Genomic DNA, 19743 nt, shown 5'->3' on the forward strand with positions numbered 1-19743 from the left:
ATCATGAGAAAAACATTTTTTCGACAAATGACATATCAGATAAATAACCAATTGTTATGGTAACCAATTTCAGTTCAATCATCATCATATTACACAACAACAACAACAACATTGTATTTCTGATCAGATTAGTTTCCGAAAAATTTCCGAAATTATTTCCGAAATTATTTCTACGATGATGATTTAGCTCAATTTTGGGGCCGGAATCAATGACAAACCAATAAGAAATGAGAAAAAACAAAACAAAAATTGACAATTCATTGGGAATCATTTAGCAAAAAAATATCGATGATGATGATCAGAACGATAAAAAACAAATTGGAAAACAACAACACAATGACATAACGGAATCATCATGTCATGTCATCATCGATATCCATTTCCTTTGGTCGTTTTTGTTTGCCTGTCTTTTTTTCATCGATGACCAATGTTGTTGATGATGATGATGATGAGTAAGCAAATCATTCATTGAACCTTTCTCTATCTATCTTGTCGATGACCTGATCAGTTTTAGTTTTTCTTCAACAAAAAAAAAACAATTCTCATGAAATGATAATTTTGAAATGAAGAAAAAAATTAACCTCGAAAAATTTGTGAAAAAAAAGATGACAAAAAAGGTGAAAAAAAGTCAAGTTTTTTTTCTTGGATGAATTCTGAATGCCCGACATACATAATGATGATGACACGATGATCATAATGATTCTTATTTGCCGAACCGTGTTTTCAACTCGTTCCGAAGGTCAATTATGTCGAAATAGTGTGTTCAATGATGATAATAATGATCATAGAATAATAATAATTTTTTTTCGTCCAAAACGAAAACCGCCTTATTATGTTAAAATAGTCCGACAATAATAATATTAAAGATCGTGTCAGATTTTCTCAAATGCGCGTGACCAATAATCAGAATAACGAAAAAAAAACTAAACTAAACTAAACACATTCAGTCAATCAATCAATCAAAGTTAATTTCTTTTTTTAAAAAAAAACTTTTGGTTAAATGGTAGCTAATCATCAACAACAACAACAAAAAACAACCACTGACAACTGAGAGGTGATAATTGAACATTTGAAAAAATTTAAATTTGACCAAATGACCAACGAATCATCGAAGCAATAATAATTGATCAACCAAATTGACAAGAATTTTGTTTTAATCTAAGACTGATCATCATCATCAATGATCATCAAGCAACAAGCAAAGACATGTTAATGATTACACTGATACAATTGATCGATTGATTGAATGATTGATCAGATGAAGAAGAAGAATGAAAAAAAGAATTCTTCAATTGCAATGACACGCAAACCACATCAACGCCACCACCATATAGTTACAATGTGATAATTATATCGGTACCAAACAAATAATTATGATGATGATCAAAGACAAGTAGCCATCATAATCATCATCTTACCAAGATGGTCCATAGGGTCGTGTCAAATAACCCAAATGAAAAGGTGTTAGGTTGTGAAGAAATTACCACTGTTAGCCAAATGCTAATGATACCTGAATGATCATAACGAGTCTAGACAAACAAACTGGACAAACTGTTCAATTTTTTTAACACCAAAAAAAAAAAATGATGAAAATTGATGATGATAGTTCAACCAACCAACCAACCAAACAAAAAACAGATTGGTCCAGGTGGCCACGTTCTATCATCATCACCCAAAATTTATGATAATAATTATTATTATTATCAGCTCTAATTAATCACTTCAGGTGTGTTTTTGTTGTTGTTGCTGTGTTTGACCACAATTTGTGAATCAATCAAACTTGAAATTGGAATTGGAAGAAAACCAGAAGCAACGATGATGGAAAATTTGTTGTTGTTGTTGATGATGGAAAAAACAACAACAACAACAACAAAGGTGTGAATAATAATAATAATAATAATAATAATTTGACTGGAGTTTGGCTACCAATTTTTTTGGGTTTTCTTGATTATAATCATCCTTACCAACAGGTAACTAAAATGAATGGTTTGAATATTCATGGAAAAAAACAATGGTATTATGGTTTGTTGTTGTTGTTTTCTTTGATCTTCTTGATGATAATCATCATTATCAACGAAAAATATGGATAATTTTACAAAGTTGTTGTTGTTGTTGTTGTTGTTGTTGATAGATTTTTTTTTATTTTCACCCAATCTTATTTCCCGATTAATTGATTTTCCAATTAACCTGAATTTTTTCAATTTTTTCTTTACCTTGATATTTCACCTTCACCGCCGCTTTACAAAAGTTTTTGGTTTTCTTTTTGGTTTTTTCTTTTTTTGTTTGTTTGGCAAATCTTTGATAAAATTCATTACACATTTTTCTCCCATTGTGATTTTTGTTGCTTTTTATTCGCTCTATTTCTTTTCTTGTTGTTATCTAATCTTTTTTTTCTCGTTATTTTTCAATTAAAAAATGCGCAAGAGAGAGAGAGAGAGAGAGAGAGAGAGAGGGAAGGAGTGCGAAAGAAATTTTTTAATGAATGAAAATGATTGGGCGTCAATCACCATCATCATCAACAGTTTAACTTGATGAAATTAATTAATTTCCAGACACAGCAATAATAATAGTGGAAATTTGTTGATCGAAAAGTTTTTTTGAATCTTTTACGGGAAAATTTTCTGGTTCTATGGTTTTTTTTGAACAAAAAAAAATGTCAAAAATTAAAGACAATAAATTTGTATCAATTACAAAAGGTGTTGTCATTTGATATTTTTGATATTTTTTCAATTTAAAATAAATCAAGGATCAAGGAATCAAGAAGAAAACAAAAATAATCATCGTTCCATATCGACCAAATAATCAAAAATTCATCACGCTCATTGTAATAACATAACAATATAACAACAACAATATGGCTAATGTTTTGCAACTTGCAATAATCATCATCAAATTTTGCTCCAATTTCGTGACATACCGTTATATGTTACACACACACACACACATGATAATACTGAACATTGATTGATTCATAACAAAATGATAATATTATCATCATCATCAGCATTTAGATGAAATTTGTCAATCATCAAAATTTGTATTTTTTGTTTTGTTCAACGTTTAAAATCGTGCAAATTTTTATCATTATTGTCATCATCGCCATCATCGTCATCCAAATACAAATGACAATGACATGATCACAATAATGATGACAATAGAAATGGATCTTTATTTTGTGACAAAAACTTTTTTAAAAATGATAAATAATGATGACGATGTCGAATAAGATCTGTGTTAAACGACAAAAATGTGCTCATAATCAATGTTACCATTCATAGATAACGTTATAATTAAGATATTCATTGATCCAAAATAAATGATAAGATTTTTTCTTTGCTGTTTTTGTTTTGTTGTCTTGATTTTATATTCATCATTTTTCTTTTGAACACAAATTGAACAAATGAACATTAAACGGCTTGAAGACACGATCGTTATTTTTTGGTCTTTTTCTTCGTTTTTTTTTGTATTTGGAGCAAATTTGTCTAAATTCGGAGACGTAAAATCTTTTTTTCTGTTGATGATGATGTTGATGATGACGACGTCGAAACAAAGTCGTTGAAATATTTTCGATTTGAACACAACAACGATGATGATGATGACCATTTGGCATGACTTTGCGTGACCAAAACCGAAAAAAAAATCTTCGCTGATGATGATGATGAATGTCAGCCAATGAATATATGATGATGATGATGATAAGACGTCGACACAGATCGAAACCAATTCATAATAAGATCGACAACATCATTGATGATGAATGAAAATGGTCGACCATTTTCAAACAACAAAAAAATAGATGATAATGATGACCATCATCATCAAGATGAAATTGTGTTCGAATAAATAAGAACAAGCGTGTATATAGCAACAGTATTATCGAACAACAATGACATAAACAAAAATGGAATTGAAGGAAAAAAATGATTAAAATCATCATCATTGAGCAAGCAGAAAAGAAAAATTCGTCCAGAAAAACATCGTTTTTTTTTCTCCAAGGAAAAACACATCAGACCAGAATAGAAAAGAAAATCGGTGTTTGTGTATTTGAGCCTTTAATTGAAGCTTAGCGCTTCAATTTGAATCCAAATAATAATAAAAATTGGACACGAAGAATCATATCATCCGAATAATCATAATTATAATCATCATCTTCGTTGTCGTCATCGTCGTCGTCGGACATTGTGGATGATCATCCGGATGATGATTGTAAAATGATGATGACCGCCGCCACATTGATTTTGAAAAGAAATCACACACACACAATTTCATATGAATATTACTTTATAAACAAATTGGCCTAATTTGTTTTGGAAATTACCACACAAAAATTTCATAACAATAATGATTTGAAGATTGAAGAAAGATTCAAAAATTGGTTCAAAAAAAGCGACTAAATTTCTTGAAATTAGTATACCAAATTGATGATGACTAGCCAATTTTTTTTTCGTTTCGTTTCATCAACTAAATCATCATCAACCATGGTGATGATCATTATCATTATTATTATTATTATCATCATCATCAATTCGATGTTTCGGTGAGTTCAATTAGCACACACACACTTTCAACACAACAAATCAACAGGTGTCAAAATAGACGCAATCAAGAAAAACATTCGAAAATGTTTGGTCATTGTCATTGAATATATATTGTCTTCATCTTCATTATCTGATTATCTGGATGATTGAAAAAACACCATCATCGTCATTATCATCATTTTCAATTATTACACATCCAATTGATAAAACAATTGATGAACATTCACCCAAAAAAATCATAATTTAGTGGATGAATGAAACGATTCTATGGCGTGATAATAACAAGAATAATCAATCGATCGATTCATTTAGTTTTCAAAAAAAAATTAATTAATTTAATCATTTATAATATTTTTCCACATAATTATAGGTATTGTTTTTTAAGCAAACGAAATTATTTAAAGAAAAAAAAATTATTTTAAATTGACTAGAGGATTGTGTTAGCAATAAATTATTCAGCTTTCTCGATTCGATTTGTCTGTATTTGGTTTTATCGAGAAAATAATCAATAAAATTTTTGGTTTTCTATCTACTCCAACCTAAATCCGGATCTTCATCATGATTTGGTTCAATTTCCGAAACATTATCCGGATATAATATCGATTGATCATAATCCATATTATCATTATCATTGAATGGATGATAATTATGATGATCATCAAGTTTTGTTTTATAATTATAAATTATATGATTATCATTTGGATAATGTGGATGATAATTGATTTTCGTTGAAATATTATTCGAATTACGATTATTGCCATTATTACCATTATTACCATTATTATCATTATTTTGTCTAATTTTTTCCATTTCATAATGATTAATATTCAATTCAATCCAATCTAAATATGATTCAACACGTGTATAGATACCGGGTAATTTTGGTAGTGCACAACCTTTATCAAAAGAAAAAAATTATTTCGAAATCAAAATTTAGATGAATTAAATCTCACTTACCAATACCAGCCGATACAATACCAACAACACGATATTGTTCAATCATACGATTATTAATTGAATCATATGTAAGTAAACGTTCCAACATTGGACCACCAGAATCACCCTGTAAATATGTCATTTTTATTGGAATAAAATCATTCTTCATTCATTCATTATCAAATACAACTTACACGACAAGCATCTTTACCACCTTCATAAATACCGGCACAAAATTGTCGTTCAATTAATTGTATTGGTCGTGAACGACTTGCATACCAACGTTCACATGTAAAACGATCAATAAATGGTAATTCAACTTTTCTTAATTGTAATAAATCATCTGAATCTAATACAGGATTCATTATTGTCCAACGACCATCATTATCCATATTATTATCGATATATAAATTGTTTGTATTCATAGAATCATTACGCATACGATTCCATTGTTCAACAAAATTATCGGCTAATGTATTAAGTGATTGTGTTGATTGATCCATTGTTGTTGTTGCACTTGAACCTGAACCAGATGAATCACCATGACGTTCAACTGAACCCCAACCAACAACAATTCCGGTTGAATGATGATCCAATGTTGGTAATGATAATGATGGTGGTATCAAAGTTGATGAAGAAGTATGAGCAGCAGCAGCAGCAGCACGATAACCACGTCTATGACTTAATTTTAAATTCTCATCAACAACATCAACATCGAGATCAGAATCATTATCATCAACATTATTGATCGAAGTTGTTGTTGAATCATCTAAATCTTCATGATGATGATGATAATAATTTGATGGCTGATGTCCATTAATCGAAGTTGTTGATGTTGTGGATGATGATGGTGATGGTTGATTTTGATTCAATATAGATGTAGCCATCGATATTGTTGGCAGACAAACTGGTGATATATTTTCATTATAGACAATTTTTTCACTAAGTCTATGGATGAAATAAACAGTGAAACAAAAAAAATTTAATAAAATTAAAAAGCCATTGAAAATTAATGATAATTTTATGCAATCATTTGAAAATCAAAAACAAAAAATTGTAAAACGCAAACTCTAAGCGCGTACTACAAATGAAAATGTTACCTGTCAAAAAAAAAGATGTTTGAATGAAAAAATTTTCTGGTTGATGATAATGATCAATTCGAAAAATCTAAATTGAAATTAATAAATCAAATTGTTTGGGTCGGATTTTTTTTAAATTGAAATCAAGAACGAATCAATTTTTCGAGAAAAAAAAACTACCACTAATCATCATCGTTGGTGAAAAGAAAGATGTTATCAATTGAATTTGAATTTTTGTTTTTTCAAAGTAAAATTGAATTTAAAAAAGCAACCAAAAAAGATAATGTCAAAATAAGTGAGCTGCTCGTTTCAACTAAATCAATTTTTTTTTCTAAACCAAAAAAAAACGCGTTGGTAGGTTGTGGGATAGGAGGTGTAGAATTGAATATTTAAGTAGGTATTAATTGTTTAATCTTATTCGATGCTTTTTTTCTTTTTACAAAATGATCTTCAAGATAAAATTAAAAAAAAAAATCCAGGCCTCACCACCATCATCATTGGCAATTAATTAACACCTCTCAGAGATCAGAGAGAGAGAAAATGGGATCGAAACCTAAGAAGATAATTGAAAAAATAAAAGATGAAGATTGATTTGATTTGATTTCTGGTGTGGCCAGGCCAGCCAGCCAGTCAACAGTAACCTACGAATTTTAAGTAAAATCTAATCGTTAGGTCTGCCTTGGTTGGATTTGTTCATTTTTTGTTTTTCGATGGGATAGATTGATCTCATAATGTTGATTATTAGAGAAATGGATAAGTATAGCGAATAATTAATTAGCAGTGGATGAAGTAACGAAAAAAAAAATGTTTCGTTCAAATATGCATCGAATATGATAATGTAAAAAAATGTTTCGGTAAACCAACAAAAAACAACAAATGGAAAAACAAATAAACAAATGAAAAAAACGAATGATTAATGATCCAGATGGATTTTTTTGCTGTTGTTGTTTTTGCATATCAAATTCATTGGTATCAGGTGTAAACGAGAGCTACTCGCACAAACAAACACAGGAGCGAAATTAAAAAAATAATAATAATTTTCATTTATCAACACAGGTGTTTTAAGTGGATTATTCCTTCATTCTAATCAAATGTCGATTGTCAAAATTGATAATTAAATTATTCAATCCAAAAAAACAAAACAAAAAACATACTTGATTAATGCAATATCATTACGAAAAAATTCTGTACGTGTAAAATTTTCATGTACAATTAATTGTTCAATTTTGATTAGACGAAGATTTTGATTGTTTGAATGTTTTGTTGTTGTTGTTGTTGTTGATGATCCATGGTGTTTTTCCAATCCATTCGATGATGATGAATTATTCATCGATAATACATGATGATGATGATGGGAATTTAGATTATCAAAGTTTTTGTTATTATTATTATCATCTTCATTCGTATCTTCAACAACAATAACTAAATCATCTGGATTGATTGGCCTGTGATGATGATATTCATCATCATCATCATCATCATCATCAATATCAAAATATTCTTTTGTTCGATTATTTTCTTTCAATACATTCGATATGGTTTGATGTGGCGGTGGTAATGGTGGAAATAGATTCCAGAAATTTTTATTTGTTGTTGATGATGATGATGATGGAGGTTTTATTGTCGATGATAATGTAAAGGAAGTTGATGATGATGATGATGATAGTGGATGATGATGGGTCGATGACTTTAGTTGTGATGATGTTGTGGATGTCGAAATAGTTGCTGCCGTTGTTGTTGTTGTCGATGATTTTCTGGATGATGATGATGCTGAAACACTAAATATACTTCCTATTAATGCAGTAAATTGATGTGGATCATGACCATAAACACAATGTGCAGCAGTCAATAACCAATCATTATCGATTATAACGGCACCACAATAATGTCGTCCACGAAGTAAAAGCGACACCTGTTGTACACGAATAATAAAAAAGAAAAGAATTTATAATTTTTAAAAAATGTTTGAATCGCCATCCATAGATGGCACACAAGTATGATGGATTTTTCTTTTTCATTTGAAAAAAAAAAAAAAAATTGAAAATTTTTTACCATCCATGGAAATTCTCCTTGTATAACAGCATCACCACCAACAATTCGACTTGTTCGAAGCTGTTGTTGTAATGAATGTTGTGTTGATGATGATGATGATATGGTAGTCGATTTGGATTGAGAAATTGTTGACAATGGAATAGCGGTTGTCGATGTTGTTGATGATGATGATGGTAGTGAAATATTATTAGTTAAATTCATTGACACCGACGACACCGATGAAGATGATGAAGAAACTTGACGATAGAATGATGATTGTATACCACAAATATGATTATTACGTGAAGGTTTCCACCATAATGATGATTTTGATGTTGATGATAATAATGGTGGTAACGACGACGACGATGATGATGACACGTGTTGATTATTTACACCGTAGCTACTATTGTTTTTATCCTGTTTATTGTTATTATTAATTATAAATGTTGTCGATGATGATGATGATGAATTTAATAAATGTGTAGGTGATTTATCCAATGTTGTTGATGTTGATGATGATGATTCATTATTAACAAATTTTATATGGTTATCATTATCATTTTTGTTGGATCCATATGGCATTGATTCTGTTGTTGTTGTTGTAATCAACGAAGGTGATTCTGTTTTCAAAAATTTTGTCGTTGTTGTTGTCGGTGTTGATGAAGGATTAAAATAAACATAATAATCTTCATGATGGGCGCCATTATTATCATTATTAATATTAATATTTGGATTATTACTACCATAATTAACGCCTACATCGGCCATGATTCTATCATCACTATCACCATCACCACCATTATTACTATTGTCATTATAATTATTATGTTGTTGTTGTTGTTGTCGATGTTGTTGTTGTTGCTGACCATTTTGTTGTTGTTGTTGTTGACCATTTTGTTGATCATCACGTTCATTATCATTATTTATTGTATAAAAATGATTTGGTCTCCATGTTGTTGTTGTTGTTGGTGAAATTATATCATGATTTTTTACATCATCAATTTGATGATCATCGTGATCATTTATTATGAAAACGATATTATCATCATTATTATTTTCATCATAATCATCATCATCAGGTTGATTATTTGTTGTTGTTGTTGAGGTCATCATCGATGATGGTGACATTGATGATGATACAACAACAACAACTGGATCATTATCATCATGATTATTTGGTTTTGTTGTCGATATTGATGTTCCAATTGGATCATCATTATTCTGATTATTATTTGTAATCATTGATGATGATGATGATAGATTTGCATTAGAATTAAGATATGATAATGCATGTTTAACATTACGTGTTGAATGATGTACTAATTTTGCACGCATACGTAACATTTCATAAAAATTTGTTTTATAACGAAACATTGACATTGTTTCGGCTATTGGTGATGTATTGACCATCATTATTGTTTGTAGATTATTATTATTATCAAAAATCGATAATATTATTATCATTATCGATACAAGAATTAACATTGAACAAATTGATTTTAACATTGATGATGATGATGGTAACAATGAATGAATTACCGTATTACAGGTCCGGTTTTTTATTTTCTTGTTGTTGTTGTTGTTGCTTTTGTTTATCAACCGATTTTGGTTAATTTCTTTCTTCATACAACAATAACGTTTTTGTTGGATGGCCATGTTGATGTTGATGAAATGAATTTTTTTCAAAATAAAACTGGTTCATGGATGACGAAGTTTAAGAACAAAAAAAAACTGGAATTCAATCAACAAAATGCCGTTATTTTTCTTGAAATTTTTGGTAGAGAACGAAAAAAAAACCTATTCGAATTCGAAAAACATTTTTTTTTCACCAAAATCGATATCAACAACTATTACAATCGATTGTCGAACAATCGATAGTGATGATGATGATTCGCTCGACACAGGATATATATGTTCGAAATGATATTGAACTTTGTCGTCAAAACGATACTGATGATGATGATGATCACAAAGACACAACATAAATCAACCTTTCATCTTTTTTCATTTGGATAAAATGAATGAACGAATCAACGATCAAATTGAAATCCATCCATCCACAAACGCTGAACAGTATCTCAAAAAAAAGAGACTTCGGGGAAAAAAACGGTGGCAGAATGATGATAAATATACCGAACAATCATATGATGATGATGACTGATGAGAGAATTTTTTTTTTTTTGCAGAGAAAATATTTTATCATTTTTTTTTCTTTTTGAAAATCATTGAGAGAACTGAAATGATGATGATCAATTGAAGATGATCATAACCATCATGATGATCATCATGATGATGGTAAAGAGAAACAAGACGACGACAGCAATTTTTCAATATTTTTTTTTGGTGCAATTTTCATGCAACAATTGCAACATTACCTGTGCAATAAAAAATTGCTTCGAAGATTTCGAATCGAATATTTTTTGGGGAAACAAAGGGGGTGAATGAGGGGAATAAAATTCACACTTTCAAATGATCCACATTTCACACCAAAAAATATTCAAATTAACATTCAAATATCCGAAATTTGAATTTGAATTTGAAATTATCATTTTTAAAAAATCCGTAAATTACCTTGATCACACACACACACACAGACATTATTCAATTTTGTTTCATTCCTTGAACTCGAAAAACTCGAAACAATGATGAACTGACATCAACAACGACAAAAAATGTCAACTTAAATAATTTAATTTTCTTTCTTTGACAATAAAGAAAAATGTCACCTGCATTCAACAATGAGAACAAAAAAAAATTCATAATTTTTCTTCTTTCATTAAATGAAAGAAACTTATTACTTTGTTGATACCCAGAATGAATTCACACATCACACAAGCGCATCACCTTTTTAAAATAATCATAGTCTTTCTTCGTTTGATTTACTTGAACTTTGAGATTCGAATGAATTTCAAGAAAAAAAAATATATATTCCAATTTGAATGTCTGTTGATTTGACCTGAATGTTGTTGTTGGTCTGTTGTTTGGACAACAGACAACAAGCAAAACATAATTGTGACAACATGATTGTCAACAAAAAAATTTCAAAGAAAATTGCTTCAACGACAACGACAAAATTAATAGTCTTAGTTGATAATGGATAATGGTGATGTTGATGATGATGATGATGGATAGATGAAACGTACATAAATGACGTATGAAAATTGAATTCGAATGTTTTCGAAAGGAAGAAATCGATTTGTTTTGATTGACATTCATTCATTCATTATAAATATGTCAAGATAAAGAAAATTGATTGACATTGATCTTTTCTGTATTTCGATCATCGATGATCATCAATAATCTTTGGATCATGATTTTCGGATTATCATTATTATTATTGTTTGATTGATTGATTTTTTTTCTCAATTTTTCAATTTGAAACCATGAACGAATTCATCGATCAAAAATCAATTTGATCATGAAAAAAAGTTTTGTTTTTCTTATTGCCACTCAAAACAACAACAACATTGATCCAAATTAATCTCTCAGAAAACATCTATTTTTAGATGAACAAATGAAGAGGAAAAAATTTATCAGATGTGATTTTGTTTGTCAATTTGTTTTATTTCGGTTTTTTTTCCTCAAAAAAAATGATGAAAAATCATTCATTTCAAAATTTCTTTGTGCGAACATCAATAAATGTGAAATTGGAATCCTGATTTTTATCCTGATTTTCTCAATGTTTTTTGTTGTTGAAACAAGATCAACAAACAATGGAAAAAAATGAATCAAATTTTTTTTCCTTTAATCATCATGGATCAAGTTTCATCTTTTCGTTGATCCATCTTTTTTCCATCCATCCATAAAAAATTTGATGCTCGAAACGGATGAACGAATATTTTGTAATCACCAAAATACAATGTCGTCGTTGTCTTTGTCCCAAATCTTTGAATTATCATCATCATGATGATATGATTGAATCAAACACGACAAATCAAATCAAATTCCCCACGTATAATCCATTTTTTTTTTTTATGGGAAAACTCATTCAACATAAATCATATTGAACCACCAATAATGCATAGAAAAAAATGATTGATCGAGATGATGATCATCATCATTATTATCGTTATAACAAAGTGTTCATGTAATGTATAATGTAATGTGATTTTCATGTAACGAAAAAAAAAATCTCATTTGGATCATCGTGATGAAAAAGAAATTAAAATTTAAAAAAAAACATGAACCGGGCACTACCTGTTGATTATATGTAAATAATATGCAAAATGTGTGACCATTATTATCATTATCATCATTATCAAAAATGGTAATCTTTTTGATAAAATCTTCAAATCACCATCATTGTATTGAAATTTATCTTATAACATTTTTTTTCATTTAGAAAAACGAAAATTAATTGATTTGAATCAATCTTGTTATCGTTAATATTTGTAATGATCATCATCATCATTAAATGATAATTTGAAAAAATGAAAAAAAAACTTTTTTCATTTTTGAAAATGAATTAATTAATTTTTGTGTTTGAAACCAATGTTCACCATCGCAAATACCACGATTTGGATAGATTTTGATCAACAATGATGATGATGATCAGCGTGATCGTGTTGTCATTTATCATCGTCATCATCATCATCATTATCATCATTATCATCTAGATCTAGACAACAACAACAAAAACCTTGACAAGTAAGGTTGATATAGTCGTTCATTTACATTTTTTTCATTTTCTTCATTTCATATTTCTTCTCACATTCGGGTCACATTTGATATTCTGATTATATGGATATTTGTGAATAAGAAAAAAAAATGAATTTTGTTAACACCGATCACCATCAGTGGGTATCAGTATGAAAGATCTGTTGTTGTTTTTTTCCAAAGAAATTTTCTATCTGATTTTTTTTCTGTTCAAAAAAAATGATGATGATGTAATGATTGACACGTTGTTTGTCAGACCTGTGTTTGTTTGTTTGTTTAATTTTTAAATTGCATCATGGTGATGGTAGAAATTGAGGCCAAATTTATTCAATTTTTTTTTGTTGAAGAAAAAATTCAACAGCAAAATCATATCATCGATAGATGAACATAACTCTTTTTTTCACCAAATCCTCATGATGATCAATGATTAATGACGGGAAAAATCTACCTCAGGTAACCTGTATGATCCGGTATTTTTTTTCGATGTATGTAGAGATTTGTAGAAGAAAAAATGCTTTAAATTCACTTTTTTTTCACTTGATGAAAGCATCGAATTCTTTCTCTCTTTTTTTTCCAATTTGATGTCCGGTCAATGTGATGATGATGCTAAATTTAGCTAGAATCATCTTCATCATCGAAACAGACTGTCTTTATCATCGTTATTGATACTTCGTTTACAAGAGAAAGCGAACCCCAACATATCAAACATTCCATTTTTTTTCTGTGTTTAGTCTTCGGCTAAATAGCATTTGGATCCTACTGATCATAGGATCGAAAATTTTATTTTTAGCCGAAAAAAATGCTGATGCACACTTTGTAGCTGCTACTGCATGCATGCAAACAGGTAAGGAAATTTCTCTTTTTTTGTCTGTCTGTCTGTCGAATGATGTTCACACCTGGAAAGAAATCTCATCAAAGGGTTATTTGCCGGGAGAAAAAAAAATTTCAAGAAAATTTTGTTTTTTTTGTTGCATAGTTTTTTTTGTTGTTGTTAATGATACTTGTATCATCATCACCATCACCTTTCATCATTCATTCAATTCCGGAATGGATTGGAGGGGGAAAAACAATCAGCATTTGGATAATAAATAAGGAAGCAAATGATGAAGAAAAATTTTAAAATAAAAATTCATGGAAAAGTGATTCCGTTTCCGTGAAATTTTTTGTTGTTGAAAATCATTTTATCGACCGAGTTTGTCACATATTTATTAAATTTCAAAATTTTAATAGTAAAAAATCAAAAAATCAAAAATCAAAAAATCAAAAATCAAAAAATCAAAAAATCAAAAAATCAAAAATCAAAATCACAGAAAACAAAAGGAAAGAGGAAGAAACTTGTTTGTTTGTTTGTTTGTTTTTTTGTTTTTTACTTATTTCAACTTGTCATCGCAATTATAATCATCATAATCATTATTATCATTATTATTATAAGACAATAAAATAACGCATTATAATTATGTTTAATAAATACGATAATTATAGTTGATTTCATTTATTTGTTTTTCCTTGATTACATCCTCTTTTTTTTTGATAGGATTTCAAAAATTGTGTAATATCGATGATAATACATTGGACATTGGTTGTTATATATAGAAAGAACGTTTGTTGTTTTACAAATAACCGGACCTTTAATTTTTTTTTTTGGAACGAAAAGTTTTTTGATAAAGTTACATTGTATTTTTTTTTCACAAAAAAAAAATTCAAATTACTTGGAATTTTTTGGTTAGACATGCGCTCAACAAAATCTACAGGATTTAAAATCATCTGCATCAAATATATGATCATCGATGGTGGTGAAATTGGGATTGCGAGGGTGGTGATGGTGGTGGAAAATAACGGTATAGAAATATTTACAACATTTCTATGGCTTCAATTATCAATGAACAAGTAAGGGAAAAAAACGTTGAAGAAATACAATTATATAGCCATGGACATACACAAAATGATGATGCTTTCATGTAAAAATGCTGATGATAATGTTTAGAGTAGTGGAAAACTATCTAACCTAACCTAACTGTTTTTCTATATATATACGCACACACACACCAGATATCAACCAAAAAACCAGAAAAAACAATCCAGCTGATTGGCGTCTATAGGTCGTCGCTGTAATTGTATGGCGTCTATTTCTCTTTTGCTTCTTTTTTTTTGGATGGTTGGTGGATACACAACAACAACAACAACGACAGATCGATAGATCATCGTCGCCGTCGTCATCATCATCATCGTGTTTGACCGACTAACCGGGAGAGTGAAAAAATGGTGAAAACACTCCATATAATAACACAACACACAGTCTCTCTCTGTCACTATCTTTCACTGTAAACTATATGTACTGTGTGGCAATATTGAATCCAACAAAAAAAAAAAACAAGCCAAAACAAACCAGAAAAAATAGCAGCCGACGTAGACGCCACATTCAAATCAAACACCAAACCTAACATCGACGACAATTTTTTTAATGAAAATCTAGGTCAAAAAAAAAGAAAGAAGAACATAGTGCATTACACAAGACACACGCAAAACCAGCTATTTTTTTTTATCCACAGCAACAGAAGTGAATAGAGAAAAACAATCAAGAGAAATGAGAGAAACGAAACCAGATCATCATTCAAAGAAGAAGAAGAAGAAGAATTGATTCGCTTCTCGCTCAGAAATACCCGAAAAGAAAGAAGAAACGAAATTTTTCTGGTTCCAAACAAAAACCAATTACGAAGAATAATGTGTTTGAAAAAGAGAAACCAGATTTGGACATGAAAATAAACAATGATAATAATGATGGTAAAAATTAGATCCTGAAACGAAAACGACAACCTGACTTGAACCATCAATCTGAAAGAACAACGAACCCAACTTTCTCTTTTGCTTGTTCTCTCAATATATATCAGTTTAACCGCTCTCGCTTTTTTTTTTTTTTTCATCAACAACAATGATGTAAAATTGAAATAGAAAAAATTTCTCTTTCATTTTCAGAAAATCTTTTTTTTTTTTTTTTGGTTCAAAAATATCATCACCACCTACAATACAACCAGAGAAAGTTTTTTCGTTTATTGTTGGTCATTCACATTTCATTTTTTTCCAAATTTTCAATCGCAATCATCGGGTATGTTTCAAAAACATTGTATTTCCCCTCTGTCTGTCTGTGTGTGTGCGTATAGGTGACAAATGCGTTTTTCCCAATTATTTAATCAGGGTTTGCGTTCAAATTTCAAGTTACAATCAAATTTTTCTGTGTTCTGCGATCAATTTCATTATCAATTTACGATTAGTTTTCAATGTTTTCTTCAAATCTCATCTTTCATTCAACAACAACCCATCCATACAATCCTTTTTCAAATTTTGTTGTTGTTGTTGCAATCTTTGATCTTATGCATTTTAAATGAGCAAAAACTATCATCGACGACAACAACAACAAACAAACAAGCACAAATTGCGTTTCATCTTACCATTTTCTCGTCTTTCTATCCAAAACAGATAGCATCATCATTTCAACTGATTGTTGATCATTATCATCATAAATGACCATGTTGAATTTTTGATTTTGGTTGAATTATCATCATAATCATCATTGAAATTACCATCAGACAAAAAAACTGTGATTAATTTGAATAACAATAATAATTGCGGAAAAGAATTTCAAAATTTTGTTTCTTGAAAATTTTCAAATCAATTTTTGCATTTGAAAAAAAGCAACCAAAACAACAATGGAATCCACAATTAATAAACAAAATAAACATTTCCATAAACGTATTACTATTTATATGGATATAATGCCACATAATGAAAAACAAATGGAAAAATGTCATTCACATCCACATGGCAAGGTAAGTAAATATTCATTCATTCATTCATTCATTCATTCATTCATTCATTCATTTTTGTCTTAATTTGATTCAAATTTTATTTACAAAAAAAGGTTTTTGCCCTGCCAAACAATATCGATACATTATTAACAAATATAGTGGAAAAATTTCAAAGTAAAACGAAAGAAAATTCATCACTGAAATTATTTACAAAAAATTTTGGTGAAATTGATGATATAGATCTGATACGTGATGATGAAATATTATATGCTTGTTATGTGAATAATCAAACTGGTGATATAATGACGGCCAAATGTTTGTGTATGATTCCTATGGAAAACAATGATAACAAATCGAATAAACCATCGATTTGTAATGATAATAGCGATTATAAAAGTACAAAAACAACAACAACAATGAAAACAAAACTGAATGATGAATGGATAAAATTAAATATTGGTGGTAAAATATTTACAACAACACGTTCAACAATTGTAGCCAAAGAACCGGATTCAATGTTGGCCAAAATGTTTGAAACATTTCATTTAGATAATGAAAATTTTATCTGTCAATCATCGAAACAACAACAACCAACGACCAAATCAATAGTACAAAATAATGTTTCAAATGGAGAATTTGAAAAAAATAACTGTGATGAAAATTCAACAACAACAACAACAACGAAAATTGAACAAAATTGTCAAAAAATTATCAATGATAATGGTAATGGTGATAATAAAACATCTTGCAATGCAACAACAACAACAACAATACAATTATTAAATGATAATAATAATACCTGTATAGTACCATCATTGATTGATGAACAAGGTGCATATATGATCGATAGAAGTCCAGAATATTTTGAACCATTATTAGGTTATTTACGACATGGTAATCTAATTATTGATAAACATTTAAATCCAATGGGTGTATTGGAAGAGGCAAAATTTTATGGTTTTTATTCATTATTACCGGAATTGGAAGCAACTGTATTACAAGAATCACTGTTACAGAATACAATTGAACGTTTGATTGGTTTGGCACCATTAACCCGTAAAGATGTTGTCAAAGCAATTATACAAACATCAACAAATACCCGATTAAGATTTCAAGGTGTTAATCTAACCGGTGCTGATCTATCCAAATTAGATTTAAGTAATATAAATTTTAAATATTCAATATTACGTGGTGCAAATTTACAAGGTGCAACATTAAATAATTGTTGTTTGGAACGTGCCGATTTATCTAAATGTAATCTTGAAGGTGCAACATTAATCAATTGTCATATGGTTTGTTGTAATCTTGAATATTCAATATTACGTGGTTCGAATATGGATTCACCAACATTAACCGAATTGACTAATCTGGAAGGTGCAAATCTTAATGTAAGTTTTGGTTGTTTTTCACTGGAAACAAAATGATAATGATTTAAAACTAATTTGGTTTTCGTTATAATTCTCTCTTTCTATATATTTATAGAATGTTAATCTTGAAGGATCAAAAATGCATCGTGTAAATTTAAGGATTGCATCATTAAAAAATGCAAATGCACAGAATTGTAATCTTGATCATTCATGTTTAGCTGGTGCTAATCTAGGTAATAATTTTTTCTTATAATTTTCGAAAAAATAAATCCCATTGATTAATTGTGATTTTTCGTTTGTTTGTTCATTTTCCCACTTAACACAAAATAAAAGAAAACTGTGATCTATCTGGATCTGATTTGAATGAAGTAAATTTACGTGGTGCAAATCTAAAAGGAACTCGTTTCGATCTTATACATACACCATTACATATGTTTTATTTGACTAGTTAATGATGATGGTGGTAACAACTACCTACTGATAACAACAACGAAAACATCGAAACATTTGTCATCAAACAGCCATCATATCCATGGTTTATCATCCAATACATTGATACTCATTATTATTATTAATTGATTGATTCCAAATTTACAATTAACACTTGCTTGCGCACACCACATCGACATCCACATTGACATCCATACACACACAGACACATACAGAATTCATATGTAGCATTCAATAACCAAAACCGAAAACAAAAATTAACTATGAAAAAAAATACGGAAATTGTCCATCAACACATCAACTGAATGATGATAAAAAAAAAAACCTATAGGCAAAAACCAAATTTATGTTCAAAATTAATTAATAAATTTTTTTTTTTGGTGAAAATAACGATGCTTTACCATTGCAAATACATTGATGTTACCTTCGCCTTCAATCTTCTCTTTTTCTTTCTCATCATCTTTGTTATGGACATTTCATTTATTCTTATTCGATACCAGTTTATTCTGGAATCGAATCGGATTAGGAAAAAAAACTATAAGAAAAATCAAACCAACCACTCCCGTACTATTCTAAGAAATACTTTCTTTTTCTTTTTTCTTTTCTTCTGTTCAGCATTCAATTTTGATTGTTGTCCAAAGATGAAGGGGTATCATCATTTGATAATCAAAAAAACGTTTTTTCTTTTTTTTGGTGATTATTTTAAGAATACCAAGAAAAATCAAAAATCATCCAATTTATCACTTGTAGAAGGTCATGGCTTTTCTTTGGTTATCAGAAAAAAATACCTGTGTGTACCACCTGTATCTACCAAGAAAAGAATTTAATGGGGGAAAAGAAAAATTAGTTTTTTTCTGGATTAGTTGCGAAAATCATCTTC

The 19743-nt window shown here is 29.3% G+C and overlaps 2 protein-coding genes across 2 annotated transcripts; one reads left to right on the forward strand and one right to left on the reverse strand.

Moving 5' to 3' along the window:
• Positions 1-5052: 5052 nt before the first annotated feature.
• On the reverse strand, positions 5053-10595 carry LOC113798211 (uncharacterized). Its single transcript, XM_027348707.2, has 5 exons — positions 8606-10595; positions 7708-8465; positions 5669-6422; positions 5496-5601; positions 5053-5434 (listed from the first exon to the last, which is right to left on the reverse strand). Exons 1-5 carry the CDS (start codon positions 10241-10243, stop codon positions 5064-5066), a joined length of 3627 nt encoding a protein of 1208 aa, XP_027204508.2. The 5' UTR covers positions 10244-10595; the 3' UTR covers positions 5053-5063.
• Positions 10596-15924: 5329 nt separating this feature from the next.
• On the forward strand, positions 15925-19275 carry LOC113798213 (uncharacterized). The gene is made up of 5 exons (XM_075819515.1): positions 15925-16346; positions 16718-17067; positions 17160-18434; positions 18529-18646; positions 18747-19275. Exons 2-5 carry the CDS (start codon positions 16948-16950, stop codon positions 18863-18865), a joined length of 1632 nt encoding a protein of 543 aa, XP_075675630.1. The 5' UTR covers positions 15925-16346; positions 16718-16947; the 3' UTR covers positions 18866-19275.
• The last annotated feature ends 468 nt before the right edge of the window (positions 19276-19743 follow it).

The sequence above is a fragment of the Dermatophagoides pteronyssinus genome, unplaced genomic scaffold (genome assembly GCF_027571235.1).
Source record: "Dermatophagoides pteronyssinus isolate colony J.1.1.1.1 unplaced genomic scaffold, Derpt_VIB-CSIC_2022.12 sq0004, whole genome shotgun sequence".
In the NCBI taxonomy this organism is placed as follows: domain Eukaryota; kingdom Metazoa; phylum Arthropoda; class Arachnida; order Sarcoptiformes; family Pyroglyphidae; genus Dermatophagoides; species Dermatophagoides pteronyssinus.